General features: G+C 40.3%; 1 protein-coding gene across 1 annotated transcript in view; it reads left to right on the top strand.

Annotated features, from left to right (window-relative positions):
- agps (alkylglycerone phosphate synthase) overlaps positions 1-19687 on the top strand; it is a 30904-nt gene extending 11217 nt beyond the window's left edge. Inside the window, exons 10-20 of the mRNA XM_086145697.1 lie at positions 452-560; positions 3195-3322; positions 5625-5676; positions 7473-7549; positions 7644-7756; positions 9252-9321; positions 10673-10734; positions 12141-12230; positions 14151-14250; positions 14346-14403; positions 19434-19687. Of these exons, the coding sequence (XP_086001823.1) occupies positions 452-560; positions 3195-3322; positions 5625-5676; positions 7473-7549; positions 7644-7756; positions 9252-9321; positions 10673-10734; positions 12141-12230; positions 14151-14250; positions 14346-14403; positions 19434-19555 (981 nt within the window). The 3' untranslated portion in view covers positions 19556-19687. The remainder of the gene's footprint in view (positions 1-451; positions 561-3194; positions 3323-5624; positions 5677-7472; positions 7550-7643; positions 7757-9251; positions 9322-10672; positions 10735-12140; positions 12231-14150; positions 14251-14345; positions 14404-19433) is intronic.
- The last annotated feature ends 222 nt before the right edge of the window (positions 19688-19909 follow it).

Raw genomic sequence — 19909 nt, 5'->3', positions numbered from 1 at the left:
GTGAGTTTTTAGCTCCTCTGTTTGCTTTGTCTTTGTTCCATGCAAATAATGGCAGTCAGAATAAAAACCTTACTAAACACGATGGGATTTATTTGAAAAACGTGAATGCATGTCAACCTCACCTCAATGGAGAAGTGTGTGTGCATGCAAAACCGCATGAGGATATTTGAAATAAGCACTCTCAATTTGGTTTAACATATTGTGACACTCTTGCTGACCATAATTCATGTACCAGGTGATAGAATCTAGTGTGTGGATAGCCATTCACTGTAATCCCGATAGCATTTCCTATGGAATGAGGTCTAACATGGATATAGAGATGTCAGAAATAATGCTTTTGTCAGTCGAGCAGGATATTGGTTGTAATTTGTACATAAGTAATGACAAAATGCATAGTTTTTCTTTTTAAATAAGACATCTTTGTGCTTTTCTTCTGTTCCTCATTGAACAGGTTATCCACATTAAAATGGTGACACCTCGAGGGGTGATTGAAAAGAGCTGCCAGGGCCCCCGCATGTCCACGGGACCAGACCTTCACCACTTCATCCTGGGTTCAGAAGGTTTGCTCGCTTTCTCACGTGATCCCTGCAGCATGTGTGCACGTGTGCAGCTGCATAGAGTCGTGTGTTAAATATACATTTCTGTGCATATCTGTGATAAAACAGTAACATCTGGGCAGCTCTCATGCTCTGTGCCACTTACACATTAACCAGCTTTGGTGGAAATGTGATTTGGAGGGGTGTTCGTCAGGAACCAGCAAGTGTCCTCCCCGCCCATCTGCAGTGCCCTGTCCTTGTGAATGCCCACAGAGAATACTGCCATATGCCAGACTTCCACTACATAATGAGGGGGTACAGAGACTTTTGGCATTGCTATGTTAAACAGCTGGGGATACAAACTTTATATTCGCCTTACAAAGCTCCGCAATCTGCTGGCCGTATGGACTCCGCTCAATGCAGAAATCTCCTGTAGTACTTGATCGATCTGATTTCATTTCATGTTTATTTCTGAAACGATAAAAAAAAAATAATCAAAAATAGCAATTAGAAACAACTTTCACGTAGTAATAAAAATAGAATTTTAAAATTAATATCAGATAAATGATACAATAAAAGTTTCCACTACAAGCATTAGTACCCTCTGAAGGGACTGAGTGAAACCACACGTACGTAGGAGAACAAGTACTTCAGGGAGGCCCAGTAGTAGAACTACGAGGTCACAACACTGCTTGGTCCCATTAAGATTATCTACCTTTCCACCCTAGAAACTCCCATCCTCCAGTCCGACAAAAAGCCTCAACAACAAAGCACAAGACCAAAACCTCAGCTATGTTCCGCATGTTAAGTGGAGCACATCCATTTTATTAGAAATTACTGTGAAACATTGAGCTTTTCATTCGCAGCACGAAAGCGGGGTCCATCTCTCTTCCTGTCCTTTGAGTAGCCTGAATGCAAAGTACCCCCCCCCCCCCCACCACCGCATTACTATTGTGTAGAAGGATGGGAATAATCAATGATAATAACCCTTTTCCTTTGAAATAATCAGAATAAACCTCTATAATGTAGGGGCTTGAAGCCATGGATTTCAATGTATCCATATCTCGAGACTTCACAAGAGTTGTGAATAACACTGTCCTGCCTGCACCTTATGTCCAACAATAAAAGCATGAATAATCCCCTTCCCGAAACACCAATCCTGTAAGATTAGGCTGGTTCAGTGCAGACAAGCAAAGTGGAAATGGCTTAAGTGTTGCACTCAGTCTCTGGGGTTTTTCCTGACCCCACCGTTTTGACCTGCTTTTTCCTCATCGGCTCAGCCTCTCTCCTCGCTACTACTCAAGCTCCTCCCTCCCAAGTGTTTCTCCAAACCCCTACTCCCTTGCACTCTCTCTCTCACTCTCTCTCTCTCACTCTCTTGCCTTCCCCTATTTCATTTTCTCCTCCCACACACTGTCAGGTGGGAGGAGTGTAAAGGTCTTTCCTGCCATGTCGCATGGTTGCATGTTTTCCACTGCACCACTGGGGAGCAGCGTGTGACATGCAGTGTCACATTTGAGGGCTCATTAACAACCATAACTGCCCGACAAGGGCTGCTAATGGCAGACACTTACACTTACTTCCCCCAAATTGACACTTTTTGGCTTATAAATGTAAGGGGAAAAAAAATGAAAAATTGCCTTTACAAAAAGTACAAGGTGTAAAACACATACATATTTTTTAATTGTAATTACATTAGTATAAAGAGATGCAGATTGTTAGAGAAAACATTATTTTCTTGTAAATCCCAATTCTTGTTGAATCTCATGATCACTTAAGGGGCACCAAATTTGATCTTTTTAACATTCTCAAGTAGGAGCAAATCTGAATTTAATTGGATATTACTGGATACAATAAAGCCTAATGCAAATAAAATAATGCAATGAGGATAAGACTACAATGGAAAAACTTATAAATCATTTGTAAAGCAGAACCAGCAAAAAAATTACTGTAGATGCATCTGTTTATACAATATCATTCAAATGGATCTTATTTCATAGCTTCTGTCATTGTATTATATTTTTATAGCTTCTTACCATATCTTCGGTGAATGCTTGTGATGCCGACCATTGTTTTGTTTGTTTGTTTCAAGTACCTCATAAAATTTGGTGTTTAATCCTGATTTTGGATGAACTGACTCCGTCTTTTCAATTCTGCTTGAATAACAACTTTTAAATTGCTCATGCAACTGCTTCTGACAAAAGTCAGATAAATACAAACTAAATATCAAAATTTTAACAACACACTGTAAGCATCAAAATCGTCCATGGCATGTTTCAATAATCAGGTGTTGTGTTGAATTTTGAATGTTGAGAATCTGGTGATGTATCACATAGTTAGTAATGTTCTCCAAAAATCTTCTTTCTCTACCATATTGTTTTTTACTTTAGTAGCAGGTACAGGTGCATCTACTGTGTATATAGCTGCCTTTGGCGTGTCTGCTTTTATTGACACTTGTCTTATTTCTTTATGCCCCCTAACTGATAAATCTCAGTTGCCTCATAGCCCACCACTTGGCAAAACATAAGACTGGGGTCCTTAAAGACCATTAGGACATTTACCAGAACTCAATAAATGACTCAAGTTCTCGGAGAGGTGGTTAGGCCCTCTAAATTGCAGGAACTGACTTTTGTGTCCTCTCTTTGGCATTTTCTGCAGGAACCCTGGGTGTGGTTACCGAGGTCACCTTGAAAATTCGACCTGTTCCAGAGTATCAGAAATATGGCTCAGTGGTATTTCCCAGTTTTGAGAAGGGTGTTGCCTGTCTTCGAGAAGTTGCCAAACAGGTATCATGCAAATCTCCTCCAAGACTTTTCTCCTGACTGGTTTCCCCTCTGGATGCTGGAACCTCAATCTTTCTGTATGATGGGGCTTTATGGTTTTCTCAAAAGCAATGCATTTTGGCATACAAGTGTATCCCTTCTATTAAATTGTGATTTTTCTGATGAAGTAGAATCATTGCACATTTTAACTCTGGCTAGTCCAACGTTTACTAACTTCCAATTGAGCCGTAAAGCTAAACTGTCCCCAGCCCTATAAATCCCACGCTTTCTGCAGCTTTTCTACAGTCGAGCAGAAATCAGATGTCCAAGCTGTGATTATCTCTGCAAAAAGTGTGAGATGATTAATTATGCCGCAAAGGCTGTTGTTTGCTATTTCAGTTGTGGCTGTTTTGCTCTGTCTGGCTACTGAGGTTTCAAGAGTTACGACTGAAGGCATGCAAATGAGAAACCACCAGTAATCTTCAGCAGCAACCATATAAATGCATTTTTATTTTTTTTTACATCTATTTACATAATTGCTGCTAGTATTACCTCATGTTGGAAATCATTGCTTGGCCTCTGTTATCTGTTTTAAAAAAAATCCTTTTCTCAGGTGCAATCACCAGTAATTTTCCTTCAGCGTTCATAGTTGCTAGGCTACAAAACCCGCCCTCCAGTCACTTTCCTTCATTGTGAACGCCAAGTCTAACTGATCAGAAATGGAACGGTGACAAAAGACACACACCTGACATTAAGTGAGACACAGCTGCGTCTGTCCACACTTTTTATTTTGAAAATTGATCATAGTAATCTCTTACCTTTTTTCATTGCATTATCGGTAGCGACCAAATGTAGATTCTTTTGTGGCATTGCTGTTTTGTGTTAAGATTGTATATCTGGTCACCTCGAATTTGATCAGTCATTTCAAAAGAAGTGACGCTTGGCAGCTTTTCAACTTTCAACTGAGACTGCAGTGAGTGCCTCAAAACATCCTGTATGCTTAAGTCATTTTTACAGTGTTGTTTTCAAGAGGCCGTAGAAAGAAAAAGAAAGCTCTGCTTGTGCACATGCATACAAGTACATCTTGTAACAAAAACGAGGCATTTTGTCAGCCTCAATGGATAATTCTTTAAGGTTACCTTTGTTGTGTCAGGGCCTGAATACAGTGAATTAACGTCTTGGATTGATAGCCAAAAATGGTCGGAAAAACAAAGCCTTGTATTTTGAATGGTAACTTTTGAGTGCTTAATCTTTCCTCTAATCCAAACTCGGACTGTCGTCGTTTCACAACACTCTTAAATGATGAAGGATGTATCACATTTGGAGCACTCGCTTCCTCAATTGAAAGCCCCTCCCAGCCCTCCACCCCCCCCTGCGGTCGGGTTTGTTTGGACATATGGGAACAGTGTAATTGCACTCAAATGTGGGACAAATTAAGCAGGCCAAGATAAAAAGAGAGGTTAGTCATGGCTCGCTTCCATCAAAAGTTTGGAGTGAATGGCTGGCATTGAGATTGTAATTCCAGCCACCTGAAAAATGTTTTGTCCGTGATCTGAGTCATTTCATTTTGAGTATACAGCATACGGTAACAGAATCCCAATTCAGTGTTTCTGTAATCCACTGTCCTCATCATAGCTGTCTTCAATAATCTTTTAATTAAAGGGCGTAAGAATATTTCTATTCTCCAGTCAGTAAAACATTGATGTTTTTATTACGACTACTTTAACCTTTAGAAGCGTATCTCGCCATACATTTTTGTTCTCAGTTTTATCGGTCTTAGTGACAGCAGACCTAAAACAAAGTGTTCAGTTGCAGTTTGTGTTCAATTTAGATAGTGCCCTGATTAGCCCTCATCTTTAATGTAATCCTATTTCCTTCCTGTGAGCCATAGAATACAGACAATATTGTACATTGTATGTATCAAAAATGCATTGGATTTGGCAAGGTGGTGTCTTTTGCTTCTTTTTGTATAATAAGTCATTACTTTAACTTAGGTAAGATTGATGTAAATGTGAAATATTGAAGATGAGTTAAGTTAATTATTCGATTAGAGTGAATTAGACCACAGGAAAACACTGCAAATATTTAAGTTTTAGTATTCAATACATTTTTTTTGTGTGATAAGCAAATCTACAGTCAAGCAAAACACAAGTCTTATGTATCAAGAATAATTTCATCAAGTGTGTAATGGTTTTTAATGTTTGTTTTTTGTTTTTTTTTCTTTTTTCTTTTTTTCCCCCAGAATATAAAAAAAAAACAACAGTTGTTTGAGTGCTTCTTAAATTTTCAGAATGGCCCTTTTTTTTCTTTGTCTTTCTACTTTCAGAGGTGTGCTCCAGCCTCGATCCGACTTATGGATAATGAACAATTTAAATTTGGTAAGTTTTAATATTTATACAAAAGCTCTGCAAACAAACATGGATATTACTATTATAGTCCACTGTAATTTTATTATTTTTTACATGATTTGGTTGATGCTTCATTGATTCATACATGTAGTACAATAGCAATGGCAGGTTATGGTTTTACCTTCCCCAACACATGAGCCTTACATTTATGATAATTATTTCACCAGAAGAATAGCTGCTACCCACAGCCAGTGAATTACCGTACAATGAAAATGGCAGATGACCAGATGAAGTAGTTGTTTCATTGGAATTTTACGGTGTTGTTTCATAGGTCTCGCTGAATGCATCTGGCATTGCCAAAGATCTTTGTAAAGTTCCTCTGTCCCCAGGGAGCTCATTATCTGCCCTATATTTCTACTTTTCACAGAGTAGGCACTTCTTAGCATTAAGTAGGGAAGATGAAGCAACCAGGTTTCCCCCTAATAACCAAAACTCGTGGTTCTATGATACCTCCCTCGGCTTATTAGTTGCTTCGCCTCACTTTTAATCATGGTGGCGGGTTGAGGTTAGTTGATGTATTCAGAGGTGCCTTTCAGATTGCGACTACAAGTACCATTTCACATGGCATGTCCTGACACACAAGAACAAAAACGAGAATATTGGCATCAGTCGCAGACAGTGTCTTTTCCTATATATATTATCATATCATTTTTATATAATATATATATTGATGTGTGTGTGTGTTTGTATGTATATGCACGCACACACACCAAGTCGCACAGTTAGGCAGTCACCGTTACATTCAACTGCAATTTTCCCTCTTTAGATGTTGAGTGTATAATTAACAAGTATGATGGCTGTTACAGCCCCAAGGACCCACAATCAAAGTTTGGATTGGACACAATTAGGACACTAAGTGATGAAGAGACTTGAGATTGGGAGGTGGGGGGGAAATAAATGAACTGTTAAGTCTCTGTGACATCACCCGTGACTTCCCTGTTGTGATTGATAACCATCCCACTGGCCCCATCCCCTCATTTTTGCTTGTCCACAGGCACTTTTATGTGTCCGATTAGGAATAAATCAAAAAGTGTGGGTGAGGAAGACGGATATCACCGTGTCAGCCTCACTTCCCTTCTGAAACCCTCTTGATTTATTGTCTCACTGGCTGGCAGTCATCTGCGAGTAGTTGTTAAGTTATTCAAATAGTCCTTTTTCTGTTTTTCTTCATTTTGTCTGAAATCCAAAATAAATCTGGCTCCTGTAGAATGACTAATGTAGAGCACTGTTCTGTTTTTTTTTTTTGACCCAGACTGATGCAGGACGATATGGAAAAGTTAATTATACAACATTTAGAAACCCTTTTTTTTGATTACGATATATCAACGAGAATTGAATGTCAGATTAGCCAGCAGCAGGTAAATTGAGCCCTTCAAATAATAAATACTGATTAACTTACTTTAAACTAATACCGTTTTACTAGAAGCGCACATATATTATTGGTTATTGAATACTTTTGTTTTCTCATTTTTTGGGCCCTTTTTACTTATTTTCAGGTACTTTGACTCTGAATTTCCGTTGATATTTGATACATCATATTGAGTTTGCTGAAACATCCAAAAATTGTCAAGATCAACAAAGAAAGACAAATAAAATATACACTACACAATGATTTTTTTCCAGATAGTAAAAATGTGCATGAAGAAGGAAGGGCATCAATAATATGATGGCATTTAATTTATTCTTTATAAATATTGTTATATCATGCTCAGTTATTGCTTGAATTATAGAAACATAGTATTTACTGTGAACTACTGTCTTCGCAGGTCATGCCCTGAAGCCTCAAGTTTCTTCAATTTTCACGTCGTTACTGGATGGGCTGAAGAAATTTTATATTACCAAGGTTAAAAAAAAAAGAATACGAGAAAGTGGAAGTCGTCAGTTGAATACCCTAAAGATTTACATTAAGAAAGCTGATCCTCTTTTCAAATCCTCAGTTCAAAGGCTTTGACCAAAACCGCCTGTGTGTGGCCACCCTGCTGTTTGAGGGAGATCGCGAGAAGGTGCTGCAACACGAGAAGCAAGTTTACGACGTTGCTGCAAAATTTGGGTAAGTATCTATTCCTCTGTCTTACGCAGAGGCGTAGATCAAATAGCTCCGGCCAAAAAAATTCGAGATGTGACAAAAACACTGCTGAATGGGCGGGGCAACTGATGTCGCTTGATTTAACCAGCCACTATGTGGGGAAGCACCGCTTCCTGCTTCAGACTCAGTCTTCCGCTTAGTTTGTCCCAGTATTCCTTGATGGATCACCTGTGGATGTCGTCTTGTCAGGCCAGCTTTTATTTTAAAGTAGGTGTGGTGTTGGAGCTGATAGTGGGATGCTGTTCCCCTTTGGACTCAACAAGGCTCGAGGACATAGGTTGAGACTGCCTAGCTGTTGTGATTGATCATGCGTCAGATCAATGAGGACTTTGGAGGAAATCAGTAACCTGACACAGCTGAAGACATGGGTTTTGTATCGTCAGCCTATTCTAAATCCTTAGTAACAGCTTCATAGATGGAAGTAAAGTTACTAAAGCAAAGCATATTAACGCATTTGACAACAGGAGCCACCAGAGTGACCAAATTTCGTGAACACGTCTTCACTGTTTCTAAGATATTTCATTTGGTGATCGAACAGGAAGGAGCAGTGAGCAGAGGCTTTAGCTTAAATTTCTCAGTGAAATGAGAAAATGTTTTAGTTTGTTCGAGTGGTTCGTAGCTCAACACAGTGCATTCCACCATAGTCGCTCACAGAGTGATATTAAAAATGTTTTATTAAAAAAAATGACTGACAATTGCCAAAAAAATGTTTGCTGGCCACCAAGTTCAGGATGCTGACAGAAACTAATAAACGTTTCACTAAAAATCAAATGATACTTTTCCCTTACTGTTTTTTTTTTCTCATTTAGCATTGACTGTCTAATCAATCTTCTTTTTAATAAAATTAAATTCAAAATAAAAAAAATGAAATACAATTTTTTTTTTTCATCTTTTTTTTTATGGACTCTAAATCTCAATCCTCCAATTGCAAATGCAAAAAGAAGCAGCTCACTGTAATGCTTTTTTAAATGCAAATCTACCACAGCCGTGTATTTATGCTGTTAGTCACTTGGGTATGCTGGCAGCTGAAGTAGTGACTTTTTGATGGCCAGCAATTAAATCATGATAAACTTGTCAGGTACATGCAGCATCCTTTGCTTTATTGCATTGGATCAAATAAATCACATACACCTATCACATCAAGTGCCCCTGATGGATAAGTGTGGTGCCATGAAGGATATTTTCCTCTGGTTTTAGGAAACAGGAAGGATGGTGGGAATCTATATAGCGATTTTCTAATGAGCTTGGTCTGATTAGTTTGGGTGGTAGATGAAAATTTGATTACACACCGCAGGTGATGGATGTGTGGCTGACCTGTGGCGATACACCGAGTCCAGCTTCATTGATCTGTACATTGTTGGATTGACAAGCTCCCAGGCAGCTGTTGTCAAGGGTAGTGCTTGGACCAACAATGCCGAAGAAAGAGCTGTTGAATATTAACCACACTATCTTTTTCCAGAGGCCTGGCAGCTGGAGAGGACAATGGACAGCGGGGCTACATGTTGACCTTTGTCATCGCTTACCTCCGGGTGGGTCATTCCTCTTTTTGCCGTTTTTTTTTTAGGGCCTGAGATGATGGGCAGGTGGGGCGGGACGGGATGGGCTCGACAGGCCCTGTTACTCTGATAGCAGCTAAGAAATTGTGCAGAATGTGACTCTGGGGGTCTTCGATTTGATCTGGTCACAGTTGTCATTAGGGTATCAAAGACCGAGAAGGCTTTTTCTTTCACTTCTCTTATGTTGTGATATATTGAGTGCTGATGATGGATTGAACCAATGAACACATAACAAGACTTGCCATTTACCTTTTTATCCAGTCATAATCAACCTGACCCAAAAAACATAACTCAAAGTAGACCTGGACAATATATTGATATTTAATAATAGAGATTTTTATGAAATTATATAAATTTAACTACATTGGCACAAAGACAAGCAAATCACGTGTATTGTTTTTGACAGTTATTCAGATTTTGTCATTTTATTTTTAATTTTTAGTATTTTACAAATTCTTGAAATCCTTCTAAAATTATTCAAGTAAACTAACAGACAATGACTTAACAGGTCAGAGGAATGTCTGTCTAAAGCTCAGACAGAAATTTCCAAAGAAAGTTGTCATGAAATGAACTTTAAAAAAAAAAGACTTTAACTGCTTTAGAAATCGGCATAAATAACTTGCATTTAACAAAAGGAAATGTGATATTACGTGACATTTGTACTTAGCACCAACACTGACACATGCTAACAAAAACTTTAGAAGACGAAGGCTAACTGCTTATATGATGGAAAATTGTAATAAGCCCTCCTTTTATTCATCCTCACAACGGCTTTTAAATTATATAGTACAGGGGTCCCCAGATCCCCGAACTGGGGACCACCTCCGTGGATCATCTGCGACCGGGGCCCAAAGAAATTCTTTCTTGGTAGAAATAATATTTTTTTTCGTTTGACCTTCCGGATTTTATTTTGAAAAACGACCGCAATACTGCCACACTTAATATTGTAAATGCCTAATATGAAGTGTAATGGTATTCAGGTTAAATACTGTGACCTGACAAAAGTTTTTATTGTTTAAACACCCGCGCCTCTAACCGGTCTGCGGAAACATTTCCATGCATTAAACTGGATGAGACAATTTGCCGTCACTACAGCGCCTGCCCTTGCCTTGATATTGGGCCAGAAACTGAAGGAATCTGCATCTCCCCTCATTAATACAGATAAAATATATAAGCTGTCTTTCTGACAAGGTCACAGTGGACATAAAGACATCCAGTTCATGGACACAATTTCTCAAGTATCCTGGTTTCTCTCGCTCATTCGCATCTCCTGAATAAGCACTCACATGTCAGTTTACTGATGTAGCTGTTGTTTTCTGGGCAGGACTTGGGGATGGAGCACTTTGTGATAGGGGAGTCCTTTGAGACCTCTGTGCCTTGGGACAGGTAAATACACACATGCCCTAAATAAACAAATTCATCATAATCCAAGCATTTGTCTCACGCACAGCGTGCTGTACATTATATCCCATGTAACTCTCGTGCATAAAAAACTAAACCTACAGCGCATCCCTTCTATAAAATCTGATTTGTGGGCGGAAAAAAACAAATGTCTTGATGCTAAATTTTATCTAGGAAAACCATCTTTGGAATACAAATTTGACCAATTTTGATACATATCACAAGAAATTACTGCGTATGTAAAATCACATCAGGCACTCAGCACAAATAAATTGAGTGTGTCTCCTGGATAATGAGGAACTATTTAATTCCACTTTAATTTAAATGCTTTTGAAAGGCTTCTGAAGGGCGCAGTCATTCGAAACCACTCACAACCATTTATGCTGAAGAAGTCGGACACCGAGACTCTGATCTGACCTTTAAATAGACGGTTTCAATAACGAGTCAGTCTTTTACTTCCCAATTTCTCTTATTGTTGATATTTGGTCTTTTTTTTTCATTTGGCAATTTGTCAGAAATGCATCTGACAATGTTTTGATGATTCTTCAAGCCAATTTATCGATGATGTTGAAAACAGTCAAGCAAGTTTACTGAGGGGAAAAACTAATAAGGAGACTAGTGGTGGTCGTGGTCTCTAAATATGTAAAGAATTGTCAACTATCACCATTATGACATGTCAGTTATAAAATTATCACAGTAAAAGCCAAATGAGTAATCATCATTACATGACGTTTGTTCAGTTAACATCAAAATATCATATTTAATTTACATTCATGTCATTTACCTGTATGGTTGGTCTTACCTCACTGGCTAACAACCTTTGAACACACACAGAAAGACCCTGGCTGGTGTTTATTTTTTTCTATTTTTCATTTATTTATCTTTTTAAATGCAAGTACATTTGACATTGCGGTTTGTTTGGCATTTTTACATGTCGTCATCATTGTTTCCCTGAAACTAATACACACACATACATACATACATACACACATGCGACAAACTCCAGCACACACAGCTCCTTGTTGCGTAACATGCCTGACGGGAGAGACCAAGAGATCAGGCACTGAGGCGAGCATATGTGCTTGGCTCATTACCCATCCTCCTCCCCATCCTCCTCACTCCACGCGGCTGCACATGTTTAGGGCTGGCGGCCATTTCCACACCAGTGGGAACCTCTAACACAATGGTCTTGGCGTGAAAGTCTCCGTTTCCTCTTGCCTATTTCTGATTTATAATATGTTTGCAGTTTTAAGTACATTCACTACATGTGATTTATTGAATGCACAGTATATGAACGTACGGTTTCACAGCATTTCACAAATAAGACGTGTAGACCCAACAAAGATAATTTACAGTTTTCAATTCTGTGTGACCTTTACTTTTATTTCCAGGGTGTTGGACCTTTGCAGGAATGTGAAAGCACGCATCATTCGAGAGTGTAAAGAAAAAGGAGTTCAGTTCCCTCCTCTGTCAACATGCAGGTAATGTTTGCATACGCTGTCAAATTTGCAATTATGTTTTTTTTTAATCTTTTTCTTTTTTTTTTACTTTTCTGTTTTTTACTTTCTTTTTACTTTACAAATTCTTTTCACCCCCCCAGTCCCATGACCTGTCTTTCAAGACAGAGAAACCAGGGAAACAAGTTGCACATAAAATCCTTGTTAAGACATGATGTTAACCATGCTCACTGTTGTGACACTAGAAAAATACCAAAGCCTATGCATTGTTATTTAACTCGCTTTTTGAGTTAAATTACATTTCCGGGGGTATCTTTTTTTTTAATTTATTTTAGGTGATTAAGATGTTTTTGTTTCCCTTTTTTTTTTTAAAAGCAGTTTAAAAAAATCATCAAATGAATTTGCAGTGCTGAATAACTTAAGTCTTACTAGAAAGAGTGATCCATGGCAGCAAACATGTCTCAACTTGTCATATTAAGTCACAAATCCATGAAACAGTATCAAAATTGTACAAAAATTAAACATATATGGATAAATTGCCCATTCCTACAAAGAACATAAGTTGGCATCTATTTGTGGATAATCGCTACGTGTGGCCAAATTCTTGTCAGCAGTGTGTGGTGAAAAAAACTGTTTGTTACCATCACAGTTGTTTGCTTCACCTGGAACAATGAAAACAGTCCCAATTTGTATTGTTTTGATTTCATCTTCTGCTTTAAACTTAATGTGGCGGAACCAAAGTAAAAGTATTCATACCCTGTAAACATAGATAATATCTCTGTGCTTATCTGCGTCAGGAACCCAGGGAAGTGTATTGAGTCAGTCATAGAACACGAGTTAAAAAGTTTGATTGGGGGAAAAAAACAGCACAACAGCTTTTAAATTTTAAATATTCCTGAAACAACCCTTGTGCCACATTTATATTATCTGAGCAAGTCAGCCATGCAAGCGTGCATTTATACCCGAGCGAAACATACTGAATCCTTTTTAGAATACAATGTAGTGCCAATGTCAGTGTGGGACACTGACAGATGGAGTAGGTGTGGCGCATTGATGTGTTTGACACAGTAATTACCCTCATATTTTAGTTTTATTTAATAAATAAAAAAATCGGTTGACTATGTCAAATTATCAAACGTTGTTTACAACTTAACATTTAAATGAGGAATGAATATAGCGGATATATTTAGGTGTAATCAAGGATTAGGATGCTGGACACACAGCCCTGCACAGCCCCCCAACCACTGATGGGTAAGCAACTGCCCCGACAGACAGACGGCGAGCCGGTGGAGGTGCACCAAGCTGCTACTCACCGATTGCGGACAGATTAGGCCTCAGCCTGATTATTCCACGGCCATTCATTTCCCCGACTGCGGTCTGTCACATGATTGATTTGTCCATTTAACCTCTAGAATAGTCAGCGAGCCAGGTGATGGGCCATGTCAAATGAACAGTGACTCTGCACCCTGCTCCTCTACAGGGAACCAGGTCAGGGAGAGACTGCGCAAATCAAGAAAGCTCTTTTTTTTTTTTTTTTTTTTAAATTCTAGAATTAAATAGTTGCTTTTGATATGAGGATTCATTTTAAAGAGATGCAGCCATAGGAACAATACCTTTATTTTGTGTGTGTGTGAAATAACAGTTCGAACAATCAAATCATTGTGGTCACTGAAAACATTTAATGACTGATAATGTTTGAAGTGACTGTTTATAAACTGCCTCGGCAAACTAGAAAGTTAAACATGGAAATGAGGAGGTGTTCACAGGGTTGGGGTGGGGGGCCAGACCTCCCACTTCTATTTGCCTTCCAATTACAAAGTATAAAATGCATCTATTGAATGCCAAGCTTTTACGAAACCTTTTGGGAACCCGTATAAATTAGATGTCTTTGTCCCAACGGGAGGAGAAACGTTAATTATGGCCGTCCTAACGTTTGTCTTGCAGGGTCACTCAAACATACGATGCCGGTGCCTGTGTGTACTTTTACTTTGCCTTCAACTATAGGGGAATCAGCGATCCTGTGCGCGTGTATGAAGAAGTGGAGGTGAGTTCACTTTTATTTATAGCCTGGTCTCCAGAAAGGTCATCGGAACATGTGGGTTTCAGAAAATATGAAATGTTACTGTTTTTGTGTCCCAGCATGCAGCTAGAGACGAGATCCTTGCCAATGGAGGGAGCTTGTCACATCATCACGGAGGTACAAACTTGAGATATTATAATGCCATGTCACTTTTCGTACATTGTCACATTGATGCACACTGAACTGCGATTTTAACGTCGGGATATATAATTATAATGTGCATGTGCGGTCTCGAGGAAGACCAAAGAGAAGATTTATGGACGTAGAGAGAGAGAGAGGATATGAAGGTAGTTGGTGTGAGAGAGAAGGATACAGAGAATAGGGTTAGATAGAGAAGGTTGATTCGCTGTGGTGATCCCTGAAGGGAAAAGCCGAAAGAAGAAGAAAAAAAAGATTTGTATTGTCGTGTATGACAAGAAGCTGTACTAAGTTGACGTCATGACGAGCTTCTCTAATTCTCAATCGGTTGCCCCTCCATCTTCCACCACCTCCTTGCGTGTTCAGACTAGCAGCTCAGTGGAATATCTCTTGACTCTGCTTTTTGTCCATTTCAGCAGTGACCAAATGGAACGTGAGCCGGCTGGGTGGGGGGCTGGCTGGGGTTGGGGGATTTGGGGGTTGGGGTAGGAGGGCGGTACAACTCTCCGAGCCCCATCAAGGCTAACCGAAACGGCTGCCTTATCTATATTGCCATCCGCCTCGCTGTTTTCATACATCACTTCAGGCTATTCATCACACCTGTCAAAAACAGTATGCAGTGAATCAGCTGTGATATTAAATTGCAATTTTTCCTGAAGGCGTGGATGGGTTCAAAATTAAAAGATTGCTAATAAAAAGGAGGCGGCAGGCCAGGGTAAATGATGCTGCCATTATTGCCGGGTGTAAACTGACCTCCAAACGGTAGGCCGGCCACCCCGAGCAGCCTGGGGAGGTGACGGGGGGGAGGAGGAGATATTGATGCAGCTCCCATGTGCGAGGCCCACTCTGTAATTGTGATTAATAATAGTGGGGTTTACTATCTGGGTGCAGACAGACCAGTTTGTCTGCCCACAATCAGTGGTTGACAAATGGAGCTAGTTTCTTTGGGTTTTGTGCATCAAACAAAACAGATGTAGTCAAGGATGGGAAGGTTAGAGGGCACAGCAGGAAATATATTTTTGTTGCCCCGTTTGTGTTGTATGCTTTACCACTGTCTTTGTAGGACATAATACTCAGCTGTGGAGTGAACGTCTAGGGAAGAGACATTGTTACTGAAAGTAAAATAATAATTATCACACTTCAGTCAAAAGAATTCCAACTAATAGTTGTCAGTTCTTGAAGGTAAAACATTGAAAGGAACGTCCGGTTTAACTAGGTCACCTGTGTTGCAGCAAGGAGGAGCTGGTAAGCATCCATCACCGGGAGGGTCGTCCATCCATCAGCCTCCAACCAGCACTGCGTCTCGGCCATATCACTGCCACGCAGGGCAGCCACCTTAGCATGTCTTTCATGCCTTGACCTTCATTTGTGAGAGATGCCCGGGAGAGGGAGACCGGAGCTCCCCGCCTCCCCTTTCCCCTCTCCCTCTCCTCCACTCTCTGTGTGAGAGTCACCCCTTCCTCCATTGAACTCCAAACTAACCATAAGTACCAAACGCCTTGCCACTGTCTCCACACGCAGGAGGTAGAAAAATGACCAGATACAATGATGCTCCCCTTTCCGCCACTCACCCTTGTTCCCGGCCCAGGAGAAATATGAAACCGTTCTCTTTTAAATCTGTCATTTCTGAAATAACTACCTGCACTTGTTTGCATGTCGCTCCGCGCATAGCAAGTCTAGAGAGATTGATTGCGATGGCTGGCAAAAAAGAACGAATACAACAAGATAGATGTGTAAATTATCACTGTGATGGAGGCAATGATGCAGTCCCAGCACCTTCTGTTTTCTCTCTCCTTACTGGGAGGAGGGAGGGGAAGAGGTGGAACAAGGGGGAGCGGGAAGGAGAGGGAGGTGGTCACATGGAGCAGGGTACTTCTCTACTTACTGGGCAGCAGCTGATTGGTCCCTCTGTCACCATCTGGAGGTGCATGTGGTCCGAGAGAGTCCCAGGTGACCCTTGTTCTGTCAAGAGATGGGCCTCTAGCCTCATGGCTGATCCCCATCTGGGTTCCCTGGCTGGACCCCGATAACGGGGTTCTTAAGTGTGTGTGTGTGTGGGGGCTTCTCTTGGCATCCCCTGCAGAAAAGGGGTTACCTGTCAGCTAAACATGCATGTTGGGCTTGGCAATTCATCGGTATATTCACATATATATATGTATCATATACTCTCCGTGTCTTAGAAAATGCCATGTGTGATTTGGCAATTAGTCATTGGAAAGTACCTCAAGTATTCCAAAAAGCTCCATTGATGTAAAATAGCTTAAAAAAACAAAATAAGTAAAAAACGTTAAATTAGGACAAAACGCTGCAGGACATGCATGAGTAAGGAGTTTCTGAAAACAACCTAAAGTGGAACCTAAAACAAAAAAAAATACATATGTATATATATATATACACACATTATTATTATCGTTTTGTTTTTTTTTTCCAAGGTCAGATTAGTCAAAATGTAAATGAAAGTGGAATTCGATCTTGCTCATATTTATTTTTCAAGCCTCTGTATCTAATCTGTAATGGTTTGACTCCTGGTTACTCGTGTTTATCCAGCCAGCAGCCCAGCAGCACCTGCTCCAGGTTCACACACGGGACAAAGATATCGTGTATTTGTCTAAAGTTGTTGTGACCTCGGGAAGCAAGTTAACCGCACGAAGTGAGAAAGCTGTGTCTGATGGTCTGAAACCCCTCAAAGACACCCAGTTCAGACACATTCCTAAACACAGAAGACAAAAGTGAAGGCTATCACATACGGAATAAACCTTTAACAATCAGAATCACAATACCTTATTGATCCCCCCTGGGAGAAATTGCTTTTTGTTGAAAGCAGCTCCTGCTACAGTCAAAGAGGGAAGAAGCAAAATAGAACTGTAAAAATAAAGAAATATATAATAGCAACATATAAAAATATGTTATATAAATATATATATAAAATAATATATATAAAATAGCAACTAATAGATACAATAAAACAAACAATAAGGATAGAAAGAAATAACTTAAAATAAAGTTAAAAGTATGTAAAAATGTTTAGAAATATTAGTTATGTGTGTGGGTGCGTGTGTGTGTGTGTATATATATGTGTGTGTGTGTGTGTGTGTGTGCGTGTGTGTGTATCTGCAAGTACATGTATATGATTGCATTCTGTAATTTTGTGTATAAGCAGGGGTTGTTGCACAGTAAAACATTTATTGCACAGAAGACAATAGATCTATTGGACATACGGAGAATTATTGCACAAGAAATGAATCCCTTATTGACATTGTTGGTCTGAGACTGATGATGAAATTGACATTTTGTCATGAGTGGTCATTTCGGGTCAGCGCTTCCACCTCACAGCAAGATGGCCCCTGGTTTGATTCCGGCAGGGGGCCCTTCTGTGTGTTCGTTCTCCCACAGTCCTAAAACATGCGGAAGGTTCATTGGAGACCTTAGGATGCCCAGATGTTTGAATGAGAGAGTGCATGGTTCTATGTCTCTATATGTGGCCCTGTGATCGGCTGCTGACCGGTCCGTCTCTCATCCAATGGCGGCCGGGATAGGCTCCAGCACCCCGGCGAGCCCGAGTGCAGTATAGATAATGGATGAATGAATAGTTTTGCCAGCTTTATTTTCCTGGATGTTATCAAAATTTGGCCTTGTCCTCCTCACCTCAAACCTCCAGTTTCACACCGGGTTGGATATTTTTCAGTCAGTTGGTCAGCCAGAGATTGTGCACAAGGTTGATGTCCACATTAATTTTACAGAATTAAACTTGTTTTTGTTTTTTATTTTTTATATATTTGGATTGAATAGTTTTCAGGATCCATGGGAAGAAGGCAAAGTAAAATAATTGGTCATCTCTACACACTGGTCAGCACTATGAATAATAAATATCTGAAACTTCACAAAAAAATAGCTGCCACCTAGTGAGACACAACCTAAAGATGAGCAGTAAATTAAGACATTACAAGATTTGATTTTTTTATCATTTATTTATTTACTCATTCATTTATTTTCTAATTATAAAAATTCTACATAAAAAAGGTCAAGCAATTGCATGGCAGATTTTAACTTTTTAAATACTTCTGTAAGGGTTACACTCATTATGGCATTGTGTGTTTGGTTTCAAGATTGTATCTTGCTTTCAGAAACCATACTTTATGTTTTTATCATGTCACCCAGCCCTAATTTGACATGCTTTTAGCATTTGGAAACCTGGCGTGTGTTTAAACCCCCATGCCAGAGCTCTTGTCAAGTTGTGGGAAATGGTGATTTCGATCGGAGGTCCATTTGGAGCGTGGCTCTCCGGTAGCGTTTCTCTTGTCGTCAGCTTAGCCAAACGTCTCGCTGGTTTCCAGACCGTCTGCTGAAAACCTGTCGGGTTCAGACGCTCTGGAGTGTGTTGGACTGGACAGCTGGCGAGTCAGCGGGCACCCGCGCCGGGGTTCAGGCCGCAGCCAGACTCCCTCCTCAGGTTTTCGGAGACGCGAGAGCAGCTGAGAGCTTTAAACTCCCGCCGACATGGAGGAGCGTTATGTGGCACATCCAGAGTCTGCCTCGCCTCCCCCGTCGGTGCAGGAGCCGGTGTCAGAGGGCACGGAGAGCTCTGGGAAGTGTTGTGCGCTCGGCAAGCAGACAGAAGTGCACAATGAACCAAACAACACCCCCGCGACTCCGGAGGGAAGGAATTGGAGGGGAGTGGTGGCTCGCTGGGTGAGAGGAAAGAGTGAGGTAGCTGGGGACGGGCCGCTCCAGCCGGCAGCCAGCTCCTCCTCTGGGAACACACACAGCCTAATGAGTTTGATAGTCTGCTGAGCTCCATAAATCATGCCATGCAAAACATTTCTCCTCTCTGAATAAAAGCATTTATCACCCTCTGTTTATTCACTCACTCTCAGAAGATTGATTGGCTCACAGCAGCCTGCTGAGCAATCAGCCGTGCCGATTCCTCCATTTTCCCCCCTCTGTGTTCTTCCTCACGTTTATTTATTTATCTATTTATATATATTTTCTTCCTCTCTCTTGTCATTCAGTGGGGAAACTTCGGAAGGAATGGATGAAAGAGACGGTCTCCAACGTCGGCATCGGGATGCTCCAGTCTGTCAAGGACTACTTAGACCCCAGCAACATCTTTGGCAACAGGAACCTCCTCTAATTTCCTGTTCTTGTCCATCTTTGATCTCCGCTCCTTTTCTTAAAAAAAAAAAAAAAAAAAAAAGACAGTAAAGAAAAAAAAAAAGCATCTTGTGCATTTGGATTAATAGCTACTAAATGTGAACTTCAAACAGACAGAGATCTTTTTCATCTAACTGTCTTTCGGTGCCATTTATCGAGTTTGTTTTTCCTTTTTCTTTCGCCCAGACCTTTTCTTTACAATAATGTTGCACTCCTTATGCTCTAACAATCATTGTCCTTCACGCTGAATCTCATCTGTGCCGCGCCATCCCGGCCTCCCGCTTGTTGTCGGAGCTGAGAACACACAGCCGGCCCTAAAGTTAACCAGAAAAGA

This window comes from Fistularia commersonii, chromosome 4 (genome assembly GCF_037954325.1).
Source record: "Fistularia commersonii isolate RoL2024-O1a breed Wild chromosome 4, RoL_Fcom_v1.0, whole genome shotgun sequence".
Lineage (NCBI taxonomy): Eukaryota > Metazoa > Chordata > Actinopteri > Syngnathiformes > Fistulariidae > Fistularia > Fistularia commersonii.
Note: the sequence above shows the minus strand (reverse complement) of the source record. Positions and strands in the feature narration are given on the sequence as shown.